General features: G+C 37.8%; 1 protein-coding gene across 1 annotated transcript; it reads right to left on the bottom strand.

Annotated features, from left to right (window-relative positions):
* Positions 1-4455: 4455 nt before the first annotated feature.
* Positions 4456-14695, bottom strand: LOC147533159 (patatin-like protein 2). Its single transcript, XM_086649062.1, has 6 exons — positions 14507-14695; positions 14213-14394; positions 13665-13857; positions 11697-11861; positions 9506-10381; positions 4456-4505 (listed from the first exon to the last, which is right to left on the bottom strand). The coding sequence occupies exons 1-5, from the start codon at positions 14648-14650 to the stop codon at positions 9842-9844; spliced, it is 1224 nt and encodes a 407-aa protein (XP_086505188.1). The 5' UTR covers positions 14651-14695; the 3' UTR covers positions 4456-4505; positions 9506-9841.
* Between the last annotated feature and the right edge of the window lie 210 nt (positions 14696-14905).

Genomic DNA, 14905 nt, shown 5'->3' with positions numbered 1-14905 from the left:
CTTAATCCCGTGGATGACTCATTCGACTATTTTCCTCCGATTAGTCGATCAGACCCGGTTTCTAGTTCGTCCTCAGATGGTCCAATGTCTGTCACTCCCCCCCATTGCCCCCGGTCGATGAAGACATTTCTTCCCCTTCTTCTAGGAAGGTGCCTTTAGTTTCTTCTGATAACACCACTTCTCTAGAACTTCCCGCTTTCGCATCCCCTATATCATCAGAACTCGGAGATTCACAATCTCTTGACACCTCCCTTGAGGATAATGTTCAGCCTTCGCGACCTGTTCGAACTCGTCATCCGCCTGCTCATCTGGCTGACTATATTCTTTCGAGTCCAGAAACGACTCCTTCACGTACTCCTTATCCACTGGTCGACTATATCAGCTTCGACCGTTTTAGTCCTTCTCATAAGGCTTTTCTTACATCCGTTATCACCACGGAAGAACCCAAAACTTACAAAATTGCCTCTGCTTCCCCAGAATGGCGCGAGGCGATGGCTAAAGAAATTTCTGCCCTCGAGACAAATAATACTTGGTCTCTGACTTCCTTGCCATCTGGTAAGAAACCCATAGGTTGCAAGTGGGTTTACAAAATTAAATATCGTTCGGATGGGTCCATCGAACGTTATAAGGCACGCCTTGTCGCAAAAGGGTATACCCAAGTTGAAGGTGTCGACTATCATGATACTTTTGCTCCAGTTGCCAAATTGGTAACTGTTCGTGTCCTCTTATCCATTGCGTCTATCCAAGGATGGTCGTTGCATCAGTTAGATGTCAATAATGCTTTCCTCCAAGGAGACTTGGAAGAAGAAGTCTATATGACCATTCCTCCAGGTTTTAGCAACAAAGATGACACTAGAGTTTGTCGCTTAAACAAATCTTTATATGGTTTGAAACAAGCTTCTAGGCAATGGTTTGCCAAATTTTCATCTGGTTTAAAAGCCGAAGGTTTTTCTCAATCTTCGTCAGACCATTCTCTTTTTAGTTATTTCAATGGTCCGACATTAACCATCCATATTCTTGTCTATGTAGATGATATCATCATTACAGGCAATGACAACAAGGAAATTGACTCCCTCCGACAACGTCTCGAGAAACGATTTTCTCTTAAAAATCTCGGACGACTTCAATATTTTTTAGGCCTAGAAGTATCTAGGTCCCCCAAGGGTATTTTCCTCTGTCAACGGAAGTACACTTTAGACATTATCCGTGATTCTGGACATCTCGGTTCAAAACCGAGTTTATTTCTTATGGAACAACACTTGAAACTGTTACCCGCGGACGGTACACCTTTAGACGACCCCACTTCATTTAGACGTCTCATTGGTCGACTTCTCTACGTCACTGTAACAAGACCTGATATCGCCTTTTCAGTGAATTATTTAAGTCAATTTATGCAGCATCCCCGTTCCACACATATGGATGCTGCGACTCGAGTGCTGAGATATTTGAAGGGGACCCTCGATCATGGGATCCTCCTTTCATCTTCTAGCTCTTTGACACTTTCGGGCTTTGCTGACTCTGATTGGGCTAGCTGCCCTATTACCCGTCGCTCCACCACCGGCTACTTCACAATGCTTGGTGTGAGTCCGTTGTCTTGGAAATCCAAGAAACAACCGACTGTTTCCCGATCATCTGCTGAGGCAGAATATCGTGCGCTTGCTTTCCTTACTGTCGAGCTCCAATGGTTGAAATATCTTTTCCAAGATCTTCGGATTTCCATTCCAGAACCTTTTCAGGTTTTCTGTGACAATACGGCAGCTATGCATATAGCTGCTAATCCAGTTTTTCACGAACGAACAAAGCACATTGAACTCGATTGCCACTTTGTTTGTGAGAAACTCGAAAGTGGTCTTATCCAGATCTCTCATGTTCCCTCTGCAGATCAAGTTGCTGATATTTTCACAAAACCTCTTGGTTCTAACCAATTCCACCGGTTAACTTCCAAGTTAGGCTTGACTCAAATTTCTTCCTCAACTCCAACTTGCGGGGGGGTAATGAAGTAAATACAGAGGTGCCTTCAGCATATGACACCTCCCATATCCACAACACACGGCTACATCATTGAAGCAAGAGAATAAGAAATGTTTCCTTATTTCTTGATTAGATTTTGTAAATACTAATATTTCCTTCCCTTTTCTTGTAATTAGAATTACCATTCTTACATTTCTAATTAGGTTAATTTCCCTTCTTGTAAAGTCTATAAGTCTGTATCCAATTATCAATAAACATTACCTTTGATTCAATACAATAGTGCTGGTTTTCATATTTTAACACAAACCTTTGGCCTTTGATATACATACTTAGTCTTTAACCACTACGATGTATCATAAATCTTGTTAATAGTCTTTTATGTATTAAACCTCTCCAACCTATAGAACTCCAAACAAGAGGCCCTCAAGTAGTTTAGGGCCCAAAGCAACCCTTTTGGTTGCTTTGGTCTGGGTCGCCCCTGTCCTATGGTGAACGCTTCATGAGCTTAACCAAAAAGCTTCAACATTCGTGAACTAAAATTTCACACTACACAATAGTGTATTCAATACCACTATGAATGACGGACTCAATTTTGTCTTTGTCTAGTCACGAACTCGCATGGTGTGAGTGTTGGAAACAAAGTCAACTTTAGCTCAATTTGACTCGTCAAACTCTGAAAGGGAGCACGCCATTCTGATCATCTCATTGAGCTCTTAAATTTGGAGCCAAGAATCACTCGAATCCGATTCTAGATCAATGAGATATCCAAGTTTGCAGTTTGAACGAAACATGGTTAAGTTAGGGACTAAATGGCAAAACTGATAAATTAGTTTAGGGGTCAGAGCAAGTCCAACTTAAGAGGGGCTTAGGCTTAAGAAGCCATTTTTTTACCCAAAATTAAATCAAGGGGCTCAACTTAAAAAATCAAGTCCAATATTTGAGGGGCTTAGGCTAAAAATTGTGCCTGTGCCAAACACGTGTATGGGTTTTTTTGGGGTGCGATAAACGTATATGATCTTTTGTATGTGAGAAACACGTGCATGAACTATTTCAATTTTTTCTTTTCGATTTTTTTTTTAATTATGGTCGTGAGCAAAATCCAACAACCAAAATTGATTCCCAACGGTCAAGTGGGGAAGCCTTTAGTCAACTCTACATTAAGAGTTGACTGAGAGCTTGCTTTGGACGGAGCCTTAGCTCAACCCTAAGCGCCCCCAAGTAGGATCCGGATGAAGACATAACTTTTGGACCTCGACCACCTTGGATTGGAATTACTCTCATTTGGGTAAAGTACTAAAGTGAGCATGTCTAGAACAGACAGCTCGCCTTTTACCCTCGTCCAATCACAAGACTTAACGCCCAAGCAAAAAGATCCTTTTGTAGTGTTGGGGCGCCTCCAGGGGTGTTAGGCATGGAGTGGTATAACTCCATGTCTCCATCAAACTACAAATTTCTTTGAGTTTTTAAGGCGTGGATGTTATCACTGAATGTGCCCTTTACAACCGAAATATACGGGGTCTTGAGTATGACGCTTTGTTATTGCCAAAACCTCCCTTACCCATTTAGGGGGAAGTTTATCTGAAACGTGTTTTTGCGAAAATGTGGAGTGCCCTTAAAAGTTCTCGTAATGAAATGGTCCTTCAATAAGGAAAGTTCTTTGGGCCACCCTACATTGCTAAAATCACTCGTACAACCAAATTTTGTTAGTTTCCAACAAGACAAAACCGAAGATTTCTAAGGAAAGTAAAAGAGGCCTCTCTCTCCATAACCGCTTTTCTCTTAGAAACCGTCCGGGGTCTTCTTTACTTCTCCGGCGAAGGGAGAACCCTTCTCCGGATTCCTTTCTTTGCCTTCAATAAGGGTCTTCTCTTTGTTGGTCTTTAGGGCCTGTTTTTGTTGATCTATAGGATCATTTTTGTTGTCTTCGTGTTTTTTTAGTATCGAGTGTTTGGTCATGGATAACCATTGGGAGTTTCTTCAACAACTCACAACTCTCTCAACTGATGAACCAGAACCACTCACAACCCAAAGTTCAGTCCAAGTAGTTCATTCCATAATGGTCGTAATGTATTTGGTTGATTCGAAATTATTTCGAAATGTTTATTTGATTAGTCTGAATAGTTCAATTTGGTCAATTTGAGCCGAACTTAGATCTAAATTAAGAATTCATTATGTGAAACAACCTGAAATGACTGCACCAACTCTGTCTTGTACAATTAGACCAAAGGTCTTCCCGTAATAACTAGTCCCTCAGAGGGCTATGGGAAAAGATGTAGATTGAACTTCCTAGATAGACGACTACATAGAGGGTCTCTGCTAGTCTTTTACATTCTTGGTTTCTCAACCCCCTTTTATCAATATCCAATCCCAACCAATGAGGTCCCCAAGTTCCACAACATAGAATCCTTCCGAAAATATCAGACGAGTCACATTCAGACAATAAAAAAAAGCAAACACTACCAAAGATGTTGAGAAAATCAACGTCCCAATCATGAGACATGAAGTACGCTTCAAAACAAATAAGCATTTAGAACCTGACAATGAACACAATTATGTGTGTAATATAAGTGTCAACATAAGTGAAGAAGAAGGTGTCACTAAGGTGTAAGTAAGAAAAGATATAAGTAATAGGGGTGCCTTTAGATAAATAACAAACTTGGTAGTTAGTGGTTGTTAGGAATAACAGAATCTGTTATTCTCTTCTCTCTCTCTATAACTGAAATTGTAAAGGCTTATATAAGCTCATTCTCTTTGATAGAACTATTATGAAATTCAATCGATTAATGAAATCTTATTCTACTTTGATTTCTATCATGGTATAAGAGCCTGTGATTTTTTTTTCCTGTTTCTTCTTCTTCTTCGAATCACTTTCTCTCACTAGAAATCGAAATTCATTCTCATTAATCTCTAATGGCTTCACAATCATCACATTCAGTTTGATCTCCAAATCTTTCTTCACCAAATATTTCCATAGCTAACATAGCAAGTTTTGTCTCTGAGAAGCTTGATGGATCGAATTTTCTAATATGGAAGGATCAATTCGAAGCAATTTTAATCAGTACTGATCTATTTGGTTTTGTTGATGGCTCAATTGTTCCTCCAGTCAAGTCAATTATAGAGAATAATCATGAAATTCCTAATCCTCTTTATCTTCAATGGAGGAAAACAGACAATTTTGTTAAATCCTGTATGAAAGCAACATTTACTCACTCTATCTCTTCGGATGTTCTTGGACTTCAAACTTCTAGAGAGATTTGGAGCTATCTTGAGCAAAATTATGTTGAAGAGTATGAGGCAAAGATTGCCTCACTTCATGAGCAAATTCAAAGTGTCAAGAAAGGCGATTCTTCTACAACCGAGTATCTTCGAAAGATCAAGGTATTATCTGACTCTTTAGTTGCTGTTAATGACAGATTATCTGATAAGGAACTTAGTCGAATTGTTCTCAAAGGTCTTGGCAAAGATTATCGACCTTTTGTTATAGCTATTCATAATAGAGAAACACCTATAACTTTCTCTGAACTTAGAACTCGTCTAATCCATCATGAACAATGGATGAAAACTCAAACTCAAGAGGATGAAAGTTCTGCTTATTTTGTTAAAAATCTTCCATCTAGAGCTGTTTATAAGTCCTATAATCCAAATAGATCTTCTCAATCACATCAAAATTATAGGAATTCTTATCAAATAGATCAAGGAAAATCATCTTCTAATTCTTATAGAGGACCTTCTTCTTCTAATCAAAATCTAGGGGAATCAGCCTCTGAATTTGATTTTAGTATTGTTCCTTGTGGCATATGCAAAAGATGGGGACATTTTGCTTCCAAATGTCGCTATAGATATGCTCCTGATGATTCTATAAAGAATCCACAAAGTAAAAATGATCAAAATCAACCTCAAAAGAGGTTTCCACAGCAATTTAAACCTATCAAAGGAAATTTTGCTGGTATCCATCTTTATGAGGGTATAGAAGAAAGTAAAAATGAGAAAATGGGAGCTTATTCTCCAACAGATGAAGAATTGTATGAGTCAAATTTTGACTACAATTCAGATGAATTCAATTGTGAAGAGGCAAATATGGTGGTCATATTGCCTTCACAAGATAATATCCCAAATGAAGTTCATAATACTGTCACTGAGAGAGTTTGGTTGGCTGATACTGGAGCCACCAGCCATATGACAAATGATCCTACTACCATTATTGATCAACAAGAGTATAAGGGATCTGATTCTGTCATAATTGGAAATGGTCTTTCTATTCCTATTGCTGCTACAGGTAATGCTCAACTCCATACTCCATCTTATAATTTTGACTTGTTCAATGTCGTATATGTTCCTAAACTCAAAAGGAACTTGCTTTCTATTTCAAAATTTACATATGACAACCAATGTTCTATGACTTTTACACCTTGGGGTTATCAAATAAAAGACTTATGGTCTGAAGACATTCTCAATGAAGGATCAATTAGAAATCACTTATATCCTATTGTTTTTAGGATACAAAATGATCATAAACACCAAGGCTATGCTGTCTCTCTAGCTGCACCATATTCTATTTGGCATACTAGACTAGGTCACACATCAGATGCTATCATTCATCTTCTCTCAAGAAATAAGCTTATTTCTGTGCTAGATAAACCATCTAAAAGTTTATGCCATCCATGTTCTCTTGCTAAGAGTAAATTGCTACCATTTCCTATATCTGAGAGCTATACTGAATCTCCTTTATATTTAATACACTGTGACATTTGGGGTCCTTCCCCTCATGTGAGTCTTAATGGAGATAAGTACTTTATACTGTTTTTAGATGATTTCAGTAGGTTTTTGTGGATATACCCTCTGAAATACAAGTCTGATAGCCTCAAGTACTTCAAACTATTCAAAACCTCTCATGAGAACTTATTCAATACTTCTATAAAGTATTTTCAAAGTGATGGTGCATTAGAGTTGTCCAAAGGGGATTTCAAACAGTATTTGGATCAATGTGGAATCTTATTTAGAAGTTCCTGTCCCTATACTCCTCAGCAAAATGGTAGAGCTGAGAGGAGAAATAAACAAATCACTGAGATGGGAAATTCTCTTCTTTTTCAATCTCAATCTCCAAAGAATTATTGGTTTGAAGCTTTCTCAGCTGCTGTGTTCACCATTAATAGACTTCCAACTAGAATTCTTCACAGCAAGTCTCCTTATGAGGTATTATTTCACAAAACACCTGATTACTCTCTGTTAAAGACTTTTGGATGCTTATGTTATCCTCACTTAGGTGCTATTAGACAAGATAAGCTCAGTCCTAAATCCTCCAAGTGTGTATTCATTGGATATAGCTCTTCTCATAAGGGTTATAAGTGTTTTGATTTGGATACTCACAAAATTCATATATCTAGGAATGTTGTTTTTGAGGAGACCACTTTTCCCTTTAATGAACTTGTCCAATCTGATTCTAATTTTGAATACTCACCTATCACATTGCACCTACCTATTCCACCTATAACCCCAATGCTTGATAATTCTTCTGTACCTGAGCACTCTCCTCAAGTTAGCACATCAGTAAATGAGGCTAATGATCCTGAGCCAAGTCATAGAATGGTAACTCGACTAAGGAATGACATATCCAAACCTAAATGCATTCCTGATTATATCTCTCATTTTATCATTACTCACCCTTTATCTCAGTCCTATCTAACCTTGTTACTTAAACATAAAGAACCTTCAACTTTCAAAGAAGCTTCTTCTAATCCAAAATGGGTTAATGCTATGAAGGAAGAATTTCAAGCTTTGAAAAAGAATGAGACTTGGTCCTTATTTCCACCTGACCCCTCTATGAATCTCTTGGGTTGTAAGTGGGTCTTTAAAGTGAAATATAAGTCTGATGGTTATATGGAGAGATATAAAGCCAGACTTGTGGCAAAGGGGTATCATCAAAAAGATGGATTGGACTACTCTGAGACATTTAGTCCAGTAGTGAAAGCTGCTACTATCAGGACAGTTCTTAATGTAGCTGTTTCAAGTGAGTGGAATATCCAACAGTTGGATGTATCCAATGCTTTCTTGCATGGAGTTCTCCAAGAGAAGGTTTTCATGACTCAACCTCAAGGTTTTGTTGATTTGGAATATCCCTCATATGTGTGTCATCTTCATAAGAGTCTTTATGGTTTGAAACAGGCTCCAAGAGCTTGGTTTGAGAGGTTTGGCTCATTTCTTCTCACTTTGGGTTTTAAGAGAAGTGCTCATGATCATTCAATGTTTGTTCAAATTACAGATTCTGCTATGATGGTCTTACTCCTATATGTTGATGATATAATTCTAACTGGGAGCAATGGTTCTATTATGCATTCCCTTGTGCTTACTCTAAGTAAAGAGTTTGCTATGAAGGACTTGGGTCCCCTCCATTTTTTCTTAGGAATTGAGGTATCTCGAGCTAACTCTTCTGCTCTATTCCTCACCCAAAAGAAATATGCTCTAAGCTTACTTGAAAAAGCTGCCTTGCTGGACTCTAAGCCTAGTTGTACTCCAGTTCCTGGTGGAAATAGGTTGTCCAAGTCTGATGGTGATCTTATTTCTGATCCAACCTTTTACAGAAGCATATTTGGGGGTCTTCAATATCTCACCATGACCAGACCTGACTTAGCTTATGCTGTGAACTATGCAGCCCAATTTATGCAAGCACCAAGAACATCTCATATTCAGCTAATGAAGAAGATTCTAAGATATGTCAAAGGGACAATTGACTGTGGGATTACTATCACACCAGGAGACATTACTAATCTAAGAGGTTATTCAGATTCTGATTGGGCTGGGTGCCCTGATTCAAGGAGATCAACAAGTGGTTTTTGTATTGTACTTGGTCAATCATTAGTGTCCTGGTGTTCTAAGAAGCAACCAACTGTTGCAAAGTCTTCTACAGAAGCTGAGTACAAAGCCCTTTCTATCACTTCTGCTGAATTACTCTGGGTATCATTTCTTCTTGTGGAGCTACATCAAAAGGTGTCTCTTCCAATGGTTTTGTACTGTGATAATCTAGGAGCAAAGAATATTGCTGCAAATCCTATCTGTCATGCTAGGACTAAACATATTGAAGTGGATTATCATTTTGTTAGGGACTTGGTGGCTTCTGGTCGACTTGAAATCAGGCATATTCCATCCTTAGAACAACCTGCTGATTTGTTTACAAAAGGTCTTGCTAAGGACTTGTTTCTCAATCTTAGAGGCAAGCTAATGGTTCTGTTCGACCCATCATCTTGAGGGGGCATGACAATGAACACAATTATGTGTGTAATCTAAGTGTCAACATAAGTGAAGAAGAAGGTGTCACTAAGGTGTAAGTAAGAAAAGATATAAGTAATAGGGGTGCCTTTAGATAAATAACAAATTTGGTAGTTAGTGGTTGTTAGGAATAACAGAATCTGTTATTCTCTTCTCTCTCTCTCTATAACTGAAATTGTAAAGGCTTATATAAGCTCATTCTCTTTGATAGAACTATTATGAAATTCAATCGATTAATGAAATTTTATTCTACTTTGATTTCTATCAGAACCCAACAGTAAAAGAGTTCACATCACACATATGAAATTGAAAACAAAATTACAAGTTCACACAAGGAATAAAAAACTAAATGCAAGCTTATTTGAAGACACAAGTGGAAAACACAATAACAAGTTTGATTTTAGAACCAAATACCTCACGAGAAATTCTATTCATCGCTCCGTTTGGTCCCTCCCTCAGCCCTCCGCCTGATGTGGCGACGTATCATTTGCGCGTGGATTAAATGGAGAGAGAATATGCTCAAGTGAGACGTCGCCGCATCAGGCGGAGGGTGGATGGACGGACCAAATGGAGGGATGAATGGAATTTTTAATAACTCGTACACAATCTAACCCATCAACTCCCAACTACGTCGACGGCGCCGTTCCTTTGATAGAGTTTCAGCGAATCGAGTAATCGCAGCAGCATTTGTTCCTTCAGTTTTAACCTCTTTAGGCATACCAGTCTTCATATCATATCTTAAAACTGGTTCATCCAATAACTTCCGACCAATTTCTTTAAGATCTGACATGTTTTTATCAGTCGATATATCGACCGATGCATTATCGCCTTCTAAGTCGTACGCTTGAATTCTTAGATACTGGGTCTCACAATCAAGTGCTTGAAATAGAACAGAAGTATGAATATCAACGACACAGGTACTTGCATGAGTAAAACTGTCAATTAAAGGACTTGAGCCATTCTTATGGAGCCATCCAAGAATACCCCATTTAGCAGCTGCTGCTGCTGTAAATTTTTCTTTTAATTTTTTTGTTCCTGTACCTAATGAAAGTACAAGGAATTGCCTGCAATTCATTGCTTTTATAGGGCTGAAATCTAGGTTTTTGGTCAGAATTTCTTTGGAGATATGACTCATTGCCATTAATGTCTGCAAAATATAATTTTAGTTTCAAACGTTAGTTAATTTGTACAGTCATTAGCTAGGGATCTACATTTTTATCCACTTAATCAGAAATTAAAGTATGATGAGTTTTCTAAATTTCATATTCTCGCTTATTTCGTATCTGTAACTTTTGAGGATGGTGCTAGACATTTACTGAAAAGACCAAAGAAGTGGCGCTTTGAGGATCACTAATCTATTATTTAATTCACTGCATAGAAATGCCTGTAGGGGTGGGAATCGTCCGGGTCGGGCCGGTTGGGTGCATGTCATTCATCTGGTCGGGTCGGTCGGGTTTTTGAACTCTCTACCCATTCGAGCTTTCGGACTTAATCGGGCGGGTTATTTAAAAAATCCTAGTGCCCAAAACCCGTCCATGTCCGTCAAACTTTTTGGGTTGCTCGGGTATCGGGCGGTCGGGTATCGGGTTTTCACCAAAGTTTCAAAATATCCGGTCGAAATGACCAAAATATTTCTATTTCGATGGTACCGAAATTTCTATCGAAACTAAAATTTAATTAAGTTTCTCTTAACAATGTTGTGTCAAGGACACTCCGCACTTGGACAACAATATATGTATATATATATATATATATATCTATTATACACTTCAAATACTTTAAAAATATACCTACATATATAAATATATATGTTATACATGCATACATAAATACATACAAGCAAACATACATATAACGTGCATGGGTGTTATCGTATAAATGGATGACATTATTAAGCGGGTTATGTCGGGTAAAGATTATCGGACGGGGTCAGGCGGTAGCACTTCAAAACCCGTACCCGACCCGTTGATTTCATCGGGTCGGTCGGGTAAACTCGCCTTCGGGTTTCAGGTACCCGCGGACTCTAACGGATTCGGATACCCGTAACGGATTTCGGGTTTGCGGACTTTTTTTCCCAGCCCTAAATGCCTGCCTCTTTAAGATCAACCATTTTAATGTATAACCACGTAACCAACTTTATTTTGTATGTTTTTCCTTTTCTTACTATAGGGTGAAAATCCCGTCCATCTTATGTTGATTTGAAAAGGAGCTTGAATTGTACCTCGGTTCAAACTACAGTTTAAGAGGGGGAATTTCGTCTATTTCCAGTAGTCAAATATTTACTGCATTCCGACTCATACTAATTTTGTAAGATTAAACTAATAGAAGCATATAATATTTGCTTTTCTTTTTCTTCACTTATAACTACAGTAGAATTATTGAATTTGTAACTTTTGCAAAAATTATACTATAAATCTTTGAGTCAAATTTACGTGTTTTGAGGACGATATAGTCAAACTTACTGGATTATTAGCAGCAACTCCTCCATCAATAAGGTTGTGGCAATTTGGTGCACTAGCCCCCTTATCGGTTGTTTCGAAACCGTGTGCTGGAAGATATGTAGGTGCAGCAGAGGTGCCGATGCATACGTCAGACAAACACGGATTATTTATTTTCTCTCGTTTTGCCTGTTATTTTAATTTTTCATTAGTTGGGTCACGATTCTATAAATAATTTAAACTATAATTAGTCAACTTTTAGTAAATAAGCAATTCAACATGATTGTTCCAAGTATAGTACTCTAATAACGAAATGAATGGAAATTGTGAGATCCAGGGCCGGCCCGAGCCCAAAGCAACCAAAGCGACTGTTTTGACCCCCAACATAGGCAAGGGCCTCTGCTCTTGAGTTTAATGAGCCAATCTAAATGAATATATAAAATTATAACTTTTTTTTATGAGAATATAAAATTATAACTTAACAAATGACAAAGTTGAAACTTTAGTTTAGTGGATAAGTTTTTTGCTTGTGTTACGACGGTCAAAGGTTCAAACCTAACTCCAAGCAACATTTAAGAATCTTTTTGCTTATACTTAAGGGCCCCTATTCTCAATTTAGCTTTGGGCCCTAAAATTGTTTGGGCCGGCCCTGGTGAGATCTACACTAATATCATGTAATTATCTTACTCAATATCATGTAATTGTTTGGGCCGTCCCTCTCCAAACCGTTCTAAGTTTGTGTTTTTCGTTTCTCCAGCGAAGGGTCTTCCTTTCGCCGGATCCCCTTTCTTCCTTTGTAGTTTATCTCCCTCCAGTATAGTTTCTAGGGTTTCTCTCTTAATCTTTCAAGACCAGTTGATCAGCCTCAGTGATTGATGAGTTGAGATTCAACCTTCCCTTCTTCCCCCAAAATCAATTTGGTTCCTGTTTGACTGTATAATCATCAACTATTGTATTTTAAATTTTGATCAAATCGATTTTCGACCCTTTCTATTGGTAATCTCATGACAGTGGATAGAAATACTAAATCTCAAATGGAATTGAAATACTAATTATCCAATGGAAGTGAAATTCTATACCGATCGTGTTGATAGAGGAGTGGTGGTGGTGATGAAGAAGTTCTCCGGTGAAGGCGACGGTTTCCGACGATGAAAGAAGTTCTCTAGCGACGGTTTTCCGGCGACATCGGTGGATTTCCGGCGAAAGCGACGGGATGTAAATTTAGTTATTCTTTTGTTTGTTGTGATATTATTAGTATAATAATTTCGTTTTTGTCTGACCTTAAGGGTCCCCTTTCTCGGATCTTTAGGATCCTTTTGTCAGACCTTTAGGGTCTCTATTCTCGGATCTTTAGGATCCTTTGTGTCAGTGTCTAGTCCAATTTCTTTCCCTTCGTGAGGCACTTTGCATTTAAAGGTATGTAACTCTCATGAAGTCTTCAGAGGAGAGTAATTACAATTTCTATCCTTGTATCATTGTGATTTTATCACTTTTAATGGATATGTTTCCCTTGGATTCAAAAAAAAATAAAAAAAAATGTCATTAGTAGATATAATGGTGAGAGTATTCTTGGTGGCTTTGCTGTCACACTCGAATAGGTAATTGTGAGGGTTTTGTCCCTAATCCAAATCAGACAAATAGGTTTTGTGAATTGACCAAAGTGGTGTTTGCTTCTCTTCATTCAAAATTCAAATTTGACATCTGAAATGTCTAAAATTGTTAGTTTTTGTAATGTGTGATCTTATTTGTACTAATAGCTAGTTCAAACTGATTATGTCGAGTCAGAAGTAAAATAAATCTAAATTAGAGTAACATGAAATTATGATTGTGCCCTAGCAAAAAAAAAGGTCAACAGAGGGAATCTAGATTCGGATAAATTAGATTGAGACGTGCATACCAAACAATTTATTTAAAAGGAAGAGTATTATTATTGGTTTTTTAGAATTGACTTTATAACGGAAAGAACCAAAATAATAGTATATTTTAACTTACATCGTGAGTATTGAACATGATAGGCTGAAGTTTTTCAATATCGAAAGCAGGAATGAGAACGTTAGTCAATGTATTGTCAAGATTTATTTTGTCCAGCTTATCTCCCAATTTGCCTTGTAAATACTCGCCGTTGTATTTTGGTCCCGCTAATGCCCAAAACATTCTCCTTAGGGAACCCAATATATAAGTCTTCCTGGAACATCAAACCCTTAACTGTCAAATTCCAAGATATATAACCCAAGAGCAATGCCTAACAATTAATTATTCTACAAACCCCACACTAATGTAGTTGAAACTGGATGGCTGTCAATATCTACACTGTACTGTTTTCAACAAAAAAAAAAAAAAAAAGTATTACATGCCCCTTTGTGTTATGTTGGTAACATATACATGGAGTTGTTAGATACTCCATATTACGAAAATACATACTTAGTATGAGGGAAGATTTTAGGGCAGCCCTCGGTATAAAACCACTCAGGCCTTCACTTTTGTAGTAAAACGATTAGTATTGCCTTTTCTCTGTTAGATGCATATTTAAGAATACATACTCAGTACAAGGGAAGATTTTAGGGCACTCCTCTTCATAAAATTCGACGGCTTCCTTAGCAGTGTAGAGAGGACGTTTGTTTTCATTGGGAGCAGTAAGCATTGCTGTCAGTAGTCCTCCAGTACTCGTTCCAGCGATCAAATCAAAGTAATCTGCAATCCTTGCTTCTTCTCCATCCAGTTTCTACAATATACATATGCATCGATCATTACAAAATAATTATATACAGTGATATAGAATGAACTAGTATTGACATTTGCTACGATTTTAGTGTGTAATAAAAAATAAAGAATACCTGTAGCTTAGCCTCAAGGAATTCGAGGATGGTGGCAGGAATTATACCTCTAACACCACCTCCGTCAATGCTCAAAATTGTCACAGTACTATCCTTATGAACACTAGGTGCTGAAAGTTTGGGATAGGTCGACATTAAAGTCATGTAATGGTAAGGACACTTAGAGAGAGAAGGGGAGAGATTGTCGTAAGGATTGATTTGTCTAATTCAGTGCTTATATAGCTATTTATATAGGGTTAATTCCCTTTTGGTCCCCTAAATATGACCAATGCACCAAAATGACCCCCTAAAGATGACCAACTTCTAATATAGCCCCTTGTTGATTTCCGTTAGTCAATTTTAGTCAACTTTAATAGTTGACTAAGTATTTTGTTATACTGTTGCCTGGAGAGAAAAGTG

The sequence above is a fragment of the Eschscholzia californica genome, unplaced genomic scaffold (genome assembly GCF_041429995.1).
Source record: "Eschscholzia californica isolate CP2 unplaced genomic scaffold, dmEscCali1.0.p SCAF_6, whole genome shotgun sequence".
NCBI lineage: Eukaryota > Viridiplantae > Streptophyta > Magnoliopsida > Ranunculales > Papaveraceae > Eschscholzia > Eschscholzia californica.
Note: the sequence above shows the minus strand (reverse complement) of the source record. Positions and strands in the feature narration are given on the sequence as shown.

Coding starts and splice junctions, on each gene's coding strand:
- LOC147533159 (XM_086649062.1), bottom strand. CDS start 14,650: ATGACTTTAATGTCGACCTATCCCAAACTTTCAGCACCTAGTGTTCAT. Junction 13,858..14,212: donor AAAATCTTCCCTTGTACTGA/GTATGTATTCTT, acceptor TTGATGTTCCAG/GAAGACTTATATATTGGGTT. Junction 11,862..13,664: donor TCATGTTCAATACTCACGAT/GTAAGTTAAAAT, acceptor TTAAAATAACAG/GCAAAACGAGAGAAAATAAA.